Source organism: Macaca thibetana, chromosome 9 (assembly GCF_024542745.1).
Source record: "Macaca thibetana thibetana isolate TM-01 chromosome 9, ASM2454274v1, whole genome shotgun sequence".
NCBI classification, from domain to species: Eukaryota; Metazoa; Chordata; class Mammalia; order Primates; family Cercopithecidae; genus Macaca; species Macaca thibetana.
The window spans coordinates 70,477,898-70,486,704 of record NC_065586.1 but is presented as its reverse complement, the minus strand read 5'-3'; the positions used below and the strand labels follow the sequence as shown (position 1 = coordinate 70,486,704).

Genomic DNA, 8,807 nt, shown 5'->3' with positions numbered 1-8,807 from the left:
TGCCTTTGTTGAATGTGGTTGATAGTTAAAAAGCAAGGCACTGAGAGGCTTCTCTCTGCATTGTAAACTTTGAACAGTTGCGGTTAGATGATTACTTTTGTGTGTCAAGGATGTTTTTTTTTTTTTCTTCAGTGTTTTGTAGTCCATTTCCCTTACGACTAGGGTGACAGAGAGTACAGAAGTTCCTGAGGTTTAAATGTGTTATTTCCAACCTTTTTCCTGACCACCACGTGGAAAATGCTCAGGGCTGCTCTAGGCTGGAGGGAGCTGTCCCTTGGGCACCTGCCACCCTGTCAGAGCATAGTGTGGGGAAGTGCTGCTTTGGATTCTCTCTGCCAAGCTGGATGATGTTCCATGAGAAAGAAGGGGAAGAGGAGAATATAAGCAAAACATTTGGGTACAAGCTACTGGGCATGTTGAAATCTTGGGTTTGCTGTGTGGAATTACAGAAGTGAGAAATACATTGCCTCCTCTGAGGACAATTGGGTTGAGGAAGTTGGGCTAGGCTCACAAATCCAGTGATGAAACTAGTAGAAATAGGGCCAGGCGTGGTAGCTTATACCTGTAATCCCAACACTTTGGGAGGCTGAGATGGGAGGGTCGCTTGAACCCAAGAGTTTGCGACCAGCCTGGGCAACATAGTGAGACCTTGTCTGTACCCAAAAAAAACTTTAGCTGGGTGCAGTGATGGTGCGCCTGTAGTTGCGGTTACTCCAGAGGCAGAGGTGGGAAGATGACTTGAGCCTGGGAGGTTGAGGCTGCAGTGAGCTGTCATCACACCACTGCATTCCAACCTGGACACTACAGTGAGATTCTGTCTCAAAAAAAAACCAGTAGAAGTGACCATGAAGAAATCGTATTTTTTCCTGTCTCATCTTGCAGATGAAACAAAAAATAAACTAGCTTGTTAAATTATTTTGAGCTCTATACTCTCTTAAAAGTTACGTTAATTTCCTGGGCACAGTGGCTCATGCTTGTAATCCCAGCACTTTGGGACACCGAGGCAGGTGGATCACCTGAAGTCTGGAGTTCGAGACCAGCCTGACCAATATGGCAAACCCTGTCTCTTACTAACAATACAAAGATTAGCCGGGTGTGGTGGCATGTGTCTGTAATCCCAGCTACTTAGGAGGCTGAGGCAGGAGAATCACTTGAACCAGGGAGGCGGAGGTTGCAGTGAGCCAAGATCACGCCACTGCACTCCAGCCTGAGCAACAGAGCTGGACTCTGTCTCAAAAAAAAAAAAAAAAAAAAAAAAAAAAGTTAGTTTGTTTATCTCAGTGTTTTTTTATTATAATTTTTTCTGTTTGACTATAATTTCTGTTCTGCTAAACATCTCAGTGTTTTAATATCCTAGACTCAGAACATTTTACTTGCCTAACCTTGCTCATAAAACTTGATATTAAAAGCTTATGCCAAAAATAAGTCATGTGTTGCTTAACAAGGATGTGTTCTGAGGAAAATGTTGTTAGGTGATTTTTTCATGTGAGCATCCTAAAGTGGAGTTACACAAACCTAGGCGGCAGAGCCCACTCCACACCTAGGCTGTATAGTCTTGCTCCTGGGCTACAAACCTGTACAGCATGGGACTATACTGACTAGGCAGTTGTAACACAATGGTATTTGTGTATCTAAACATAAAGGTATGGTCTTATAATGTGTCATGTGGCCCATCATTGACTGAAATGTTATATGGCACATGACTCTGTTAGCCTAGCCATTTCTCTCTAAAAGATGAGCTCTGTTACATTTAACACACACACTTTTTTTTTTTTTGAGATGGAGTCTCACTGTTGCCCAGGCTGGAGTGCAAAGGCGCGGTCTCTGCTCCCTGCAACCTTTGCCTCCCGGGTTCAAGTGATTCTTCTGCCTCAGCCTCCCGAGTACCTGAGACTACAGGCATGCATCACCACAACAGGCTAATTTTTGCATTTTTAGTAGAGCTGGGGTTTCACTATGTTGGCCAGGCTGATATTGAACTGACCTCGTGATCTGCCTGCCTTGGCCTCCCAAAGTGTTGGGATTACAGGCGTGAGCCACTGCGCCCGGCTGTGACATGAACAGTTTTCTAACTTACCCCCCTTTTCTACCACTACCACCTCCTTCCAGGGCCCTTCCCTGCCATTACTTTTACCAATTTGATATATATTTTCTAGGGCCCATTTCTTTGCATTTCCACTAACATATTTATTTGGACTAATTTTACTTTTCTGTTGTCTTTGAAACTTCCAGTATTTAATACGCTCGTTTAATCTGGTTCTGAAGTTTTGTGTTAGAATCTGTTACTAGAGTTGATGTGCCTTTTGACCAGGAGTATGTGGCACTTCTGCGGCATCCTAGCACCATGTCTTCTATAGAGTAGATACCGAATCAAACCCCAAACCCCGCTTGTTTCATTCATTCTGAAGACCTAGCCTCTACACTCATTGCCCCTCTCCTGGTTGGGGTTGTTAGGTGGTGGTGTGTCTTTGTCTAGCATAAGGCACTGAAAGGTATGTGAGAATAGCTTACTTCCTCTAAATAATGCATTCTGCATATGTAGGAAGTTTAGTGGCCTCTTGCTGTTGAATCCAGATAACTGGACGTTAAAAAGTCCAGAAAGGCCAGGTGTGGTGGTTTGTGCCTATAATCCTAGCAATTTGGGAGGCTGAGATGGGAGGATTGCTTGATCACAGGAGTTCAAGACCAGGATGGGCAACGTAGTGAGACCCTGTGTCTACATTTAAAAAAAAAAAAAAAAAGAGGTATGGTGGTACATGCTGAGTCCTAGCTACTTGGGAGGCTGAGGTGGGAGGATCACTTGAGCCCATGAGTTCAAGGCTGCAGTGAGCCATTACCATGCCACTGTACTCCAGTCTGGGCAATAAAGCAAGACCCTGTCTCACTCAGCCCAGAAAGCCTACCTCCGAGTTCTCATTGTCAGCTTTTCACAGACTAACAACAAAAGAAACATTTCTTTCATAAATAGTGTGTAGGAACAATTTTAGCTTAACCACAGGTAATGCATACTACCTAGGAACCATATTTAAGAGAAAGGGGGATAGGAGGAATTACGTTTTCAACATCATCAGTTCCTTCAAAACCATGTCTATCCCAGGTGTTTTATCAAGGTTATTGGAATAATGAAAATGTTTTGTCTGTAGATAAGCCAATTCAAAATGGTAAGTACATTATCTTTCTGCTTTTATAAGTCTGTGGGTACCTTTTTGTTTTAATATGTTTTGGATGTTACAATTTTTAGGGTCTTTAAGCAATGTTATTTTATATATAAACCACCTGAGTCCAGAAGCCTGTGAGTTCCATGAAGTGATGTACCAGACTGGGAGCAGAGCCCAGAGGAAGGTAAGGCCTGATCACCATTTAAACTGTAGTGAGTTTACTGGGCCACACTGGGACTGGGTTGTCTAGTTGTCCTTCTGTGCCAAGGGACCTGATCTTCATGTACACAATATACCACTGTACCTCTGCTACTTTCTGCTTCCCAAGGAGGCATTGGAGACTATGATATTGTGATTTATAAGAAGAAATAAATATTTTGCTGTTTGTCTCTGGTTCCTGGCACAGAGCTCCCAAGTCTCCTGTAATTTCCTGGCTGGTAGGAACTTTTGTTCTAATGTTATGCCTCTCCATGGGCCCCTGGATAGGGATTGGTCACCAGAAAGACCAGCCCATGATTAGAAGCTTAAAACTTTCAGCCCCACCCCACCCTTTGGAAGGGGAGAGAGGCTGCAGATTGAGTTACAATTGATTATGCCCATATGATTAAGCCTCCATAAAAATCCCTGAACTACATGATTCTTGGAGCGTCCATGTTACTGAACATGTGGAGCTGGTGTGCCCTGAGAGGACACAGAAACCCCATGCCCCTGCCCCATGTCTGTCTCCCATCTAGCTGTTCTGATAAGTACTTTCATAATAAATAGTTAAATGTAAATAAGATGTTTCCCTAAGCCATTCAAGCAAAGGATTGAATCCAAAGGGGTTAGGCAGCAGTGGGGAGTGTTGTGGGAACCTCTGATTTACAGCTGTTTGGTCAGAAAAACAGGTCGAACCTGGGACTTGTGGTTGGGTCTAAATTAAGGGTAGTCTTGTGGGACCGAGCCCTTAACCTCCAGGTAGGTAGAGCCAGAGTTGAGTTAAATTTGTAGGATCACCTACCAGAGAATTGATGTGTGGGGAAAAAACCTCACACCTGGTGTTGGAAGTGAAGTATGGAGAGTGAGTTGAGAGAAAAAAAGTGTTGGTTTTTCTTTTTTTTTTTTTAAAGATCATTTTATTTTTTGAGATGGTCTCACTGTTGCCCAGGCTGAAGTACAGTGTGTCAATCATGGTTCACAGCAGCGTTGATCTCCTGGGCTCAAGGGATCCTCCCACCGCAGCCTCCTGAGTACCAAGGACTACAGGTGTGCCACCACACCTAATTTTTTAATGTTTTGTAGAGTTGGAATTTCACTGTGTTGCCCAGGCTGGTCTTGAACTCCTGGCCTGAAGTGATCCTCCTGCCTCAACCTCCAAAAGTGCTGGGATTACAGGCATGAGCTACCACGACTGGCCTAGTTTTTCTTTATTCAGAGAGCATCTGGTGAGACTTGAGTTTGTTTTTACACTCAATAGAAAAAAGCTTCATGTCTATTTTTAATGATAACCCTTCATTTGTGAGCAGTTGTGGTTAGAATCTCATTTGAAAATGATTAAGATGAATACTTGTGTGAGGCAGTCTGCCACAGGGTGTTTATAACCTATTTGAAGCGTCAGGGTGTAAACTAATAGTAGCTATTATTTATTGATTCATTCTAAATCGTAGGTTATGTAAAGATCAAAAGTGTTTAATTTTAATATCATTATATTGTGTCATAATCCCAGTGTAGTCTAATCAAAGATCTCTGGGAGTGGATGGCGTGGCTGTTTAAAAAAGTATAAAGGGCATCCTCAGATTATTTGTTATATCCCAGGTGCAATCTTGTGTTTTTCAGAGCTACTGCTAACCAACACTGCCATCTGGTGGACAGTAAGAAACTTCTGGTTCTTGTTGGGTCCATTAGCCAGGAAGGGTATTATGGTGTCGACTCAAGGCTAGGCTGTGCCAATGACTGACATGGAAGAATGAATCTGTTGAGGTGTTACTTGACTTCCTGTCTAGAATAGATACAGAAAACCAATTCAAAAAGAAAGTGTCTTTAAGAAGCCTGGGCCAGGTTAGTGCAGGCAGGGACTGTAGTCTTACATACTAGTTTCCTGTCTGATATGACCTTTCAGGTTTTGCTGCCTGAGTTTAATCTCAAGAAGGTTGACCCTCAGTGGGCCTGGAAGTGCCTGGAGGTTAGGCTGAAAGCTATCATTAGCAAGACTTGGTCTAGCTGGGGAGAAGGGTTTGCTGATCTGAAGAATTTGGCAGCCAAAGCAGGCCTGAGCCAATACCAATTTCTTTAGAAAAGAATCAACTTGATGTTTGCTTAGGACCTGGGAAGGAGGTGTGGTGGGCCACAAAGAGTTAATAAAGGCTGGGCACAGTGGCTCCTGCCTGTAATCCCAGCACTTTGGGAGGCTGAGGCGGGTGGATCATTTGAGGTCAGTAGTTCAAAACCAGCCTGGCTAACATGGTGAAACCCCATCTCTACTAGAAATACAAAAATTAGCCAGGTGGTAGTGGTGGGCCCCTGTAATCCCAGCTACTCAGGAGGCTGAGGCAGGAGAATCGCTCCAGCCTGGGAAGCGGAGGTTGCAGTGAGCCGAGATCCCACCACTGCACTCCAGCCTGGGCCACAGAGTGAGACACTGTCTCAAAAAAAAAAAAAAAAAAAGTCCTTAGTTGGATGCTGGTAAATGTCTCATAGTAAGAGTGGTTTATAAACATCTTGCCTTATGCTACTAAAAATACAAAGTAGCTGGTATACTTCTCACCTCCATTAAAGTATCTGGGATCAAAGAATGGGGAAATGACTTTCTAGGTATTTCTCTCTCTTTTTTCTTTTTTTAGATGGAGTCTAGCTCTGTTGCCTAGGCTGGAGTGCAGTGGTGCGATCTCGGCTCACCACAACCTCCGCCTGCCCGGTTCAAGTGATTCTCCTGCCTCAGCCTCCCTAGTAGCTGGGACTACAGGCATGCGCCACCACACCCAGCTAATTTTTGTATTTGTAGTAGAGACAGGGTTTCACTATGTTGGCCAGGCTGGTCTTGAACTCCTGACCTCGTGATCCACCCGCTTGGGCCTCCCAAAGTGCTGGGATTACAGGCATGAGCCAGTGCACCCGGCTGTATTTCTAGAACAGCAGGAACAAAGGCATGGAATTAAGGGAGGTGAGTAATCTTGGTCAGAATCATACAGTAGGACAATATGAGATGAAATTTGAGGGAGGCTCAAGTGGATTAGCTTTTTATTTCCTAAAGATGAAGGGGCCAAGATCAGGTTCCGGACTTGAGGAATGGAAAATATTTGGAATAAGCCCTCAAAGTTAGGGCCAAAAGAATCCAAGTGAAGGCGAGTTTAGTTTTTGCGGTCTTAGCCTGTTTCTCTAATGCGGGCGCACTACATTAGAAAAAAGTGGGAGGGCCCTTTTGACTCTCTGACCAGCACCACGGCAGTTGGCAAGAACAAGCGCCTTACGAAAGGTGGTAAAAAGGGAGCCAAGAAAAAAGTGGTTGATCCATTTTCTAAGAAAGATTGGTATGATGTGAAAGCACCTGCTATGTCCAATATAAGAAATATTGGAAAGGCACTTGTCACCAGGACCCAAGGAACCAAAATTGCATCTGATGGCCTCAAGCGTCGTGTGTTTGAAGTGAGTCTTGCTGATTTGCAGAATGATGAAGTTGCATTTAGAAAATTCACGCTGATTACTGAAGATGTTCAGGACAAAAACTGCCTGACTAACTTCCATGACATGGATCTTACCTGTGACAAAATGTATTCCATGGTCAAAAAGTGGCAGACAATGATTGAAGCTCATGTTGATGTCAAGACTACCGATGGTTACTTGCTTCATCTGTTCTGTGTTGGTTTTACTAAAAAACGCAACAATCAGATACGGAAGACCTCTTGTGCTCAGCATCAACAGGTCCGCCAAATCCGGAAGAAGATGATGGAAATCATGACCCGAGAGGTGCAGACAAATGACTTGAAAGAAGTGGTCAATAAATTGATTCCAGACAGCACTGGAAAAGACATAGAAAAGGCTTGCCAATCTATTTATCCTCTCCATGATGTCTTTGTTAGAAAAGTACAAATGCTGAAGAAGCCCAAGTGTGAATTGGGAAAGCTCGTGGAGCTTCATGGTGAAGGCAGCAGTTCTGGAAAAGCCACTGCGGACGAGACAGATGCTAAAGTCGAATGAGCTGATGGATATGAACCACCAGTCCAAGAATCTGTTTAAAGTTCAGACTTCAAATAGTGTCAAATAAAAAGTGCTATTTGTGAAAAAAAAAAAAAAAAAAAGAAAAAAGTGGGAGGGGTAGTCCAGATATGACAGAAGGATAAAGGGTGAAGGAATCAAGAATACAAATGAGAAGGTCTTTAAAATTGCCAAACACAGATTCCAGGATGTACAGGAAGACAAAGGAGACAGGTTAATTAGGGAGTGGGATAGGGCTCAGGGACCAAAGCCTCCTAAGGGATGCCCAAAGGTAGTTTCCGGGAAGGGACTCTTGATTTGGTTGATCGGAAGAACCAAACAACAATTAGCCCTAGGCTTCCTCCAAGGAAATTCCCTAAAGAAAAGTCTTGCTATTCAGAGTGTTATTAAGTCCCAGGGTCTTCGTTGCCACTAATAGATCTTTTTGGAGGGCCTGATATCAGATATTTCCCTATTCTTAGGAGGAGATGGCTGTTCAGGGAAGAACGCCAGATGTTAATAGAAGAAACAGAAGGATATTAAACATTCCATTAAGCTGGTGATTGGAAAAGAAAAAAAAGTTAAACATTGCCACAAAATCCTTTGGTTTCAGTGTTGAAACTAAATAAAACTCTAAGGAGGCAGCAAGATGTTAAATGGGGCAAGAGGGTCATAGACCAGTTTTCATTCTTAGGTAATGTTCATCTATTTGAAATATCCACACTTTGGGCATTGCGGTAAATTCCAGAATGGCACTTGTCTTGGTCTTTAAAGTTGGTTGAATACAGTACTTGAGGTATTGGTTGGATTTTTGAAAGGCAGGCTTATTTATTGAAAGGCTGGCAATGATAAATAGGCTCACAATTCAAAATGGAGGGATACAGACTTACATTGCTTGCCCATGGTTTTGTGATGATAAATCTGTGTGGGACTATGAAGCTATTAGAAATGTTCAGTTTAAGTGTTTGGCATATTGATATGCTGACAGAAAAAATGGTATGCCAATTTTTATATAATGATCTATGCTCTGTAGAGTGGCATACATGGAAAAGATTTGTCAGAAGTAAGCCAATAACCATGATCACCTCTGGGTGGGGGAATTACAGGTGTCCCCCTCCAGGTACCCTCCCTTCCCCCAATTCCTTACACTTCTTAGTCCTCACATTATCTTGATAAGTTTGGGGAAAAAATAAATAAAACCCCTGAGGTTTTTAAGAATCAGAAACAATTTGAGCTCAAATCAATTAGTGGTCACCCCTGTATACCTTTTAAGTAAACCCCTCTCCCTGTAGTTCACAGTAGTGGCTTCTGGCTTACAGGGTATCGCAGACAACTTCAGCTTAACTTAGTTTAAACAGTAGAAACACCAGACTATGAGAATTTTTCAGTTGACCAAAATTTTTTCAGCTGACTTGAAAAATCCAGCCACCTGCTAAAGGTTGGAAAGACATGACTGGAATACTTAGGTGGACTCCTAAC

General features: G+C 43.0%; 1 protein-coding gene across 1 annotated transcript; it reads left to right on the top strand.

Annotated features, from left to right (window-relative positions):
- The first annotated feature begins 6,484 nt into the window (after positions 1-6,484).
- On the top strand, positions 6,485-7,616 carry LOC126962159 (40S ribosomal protein S3a-like). Its single transcript, XM_050803080.1, has one exon. The coding sequence runs from the start codon at positions 6,516-6,518 to the stop codon at positions 7,329-7,331; it is 816 nt and encodes a 271-aa protein (XP_050659037.1). The 5' UTR covers positions 6,485-6,515; the 3' UTR covers positions 7,332-7,616.
- Positions 7,617-8,807: the final 1,191 nt, after the last annotated feature.

Excerpts from the sequence above, each read along its gene's own strand:
- LOC126962159 (XM_050803080.1), top strand. The coding sequence starts at position 6,516 with ATGCGGGCGCACTACATTAGAAAAAAGTGGGAGGGCCCTTTTGACTCT.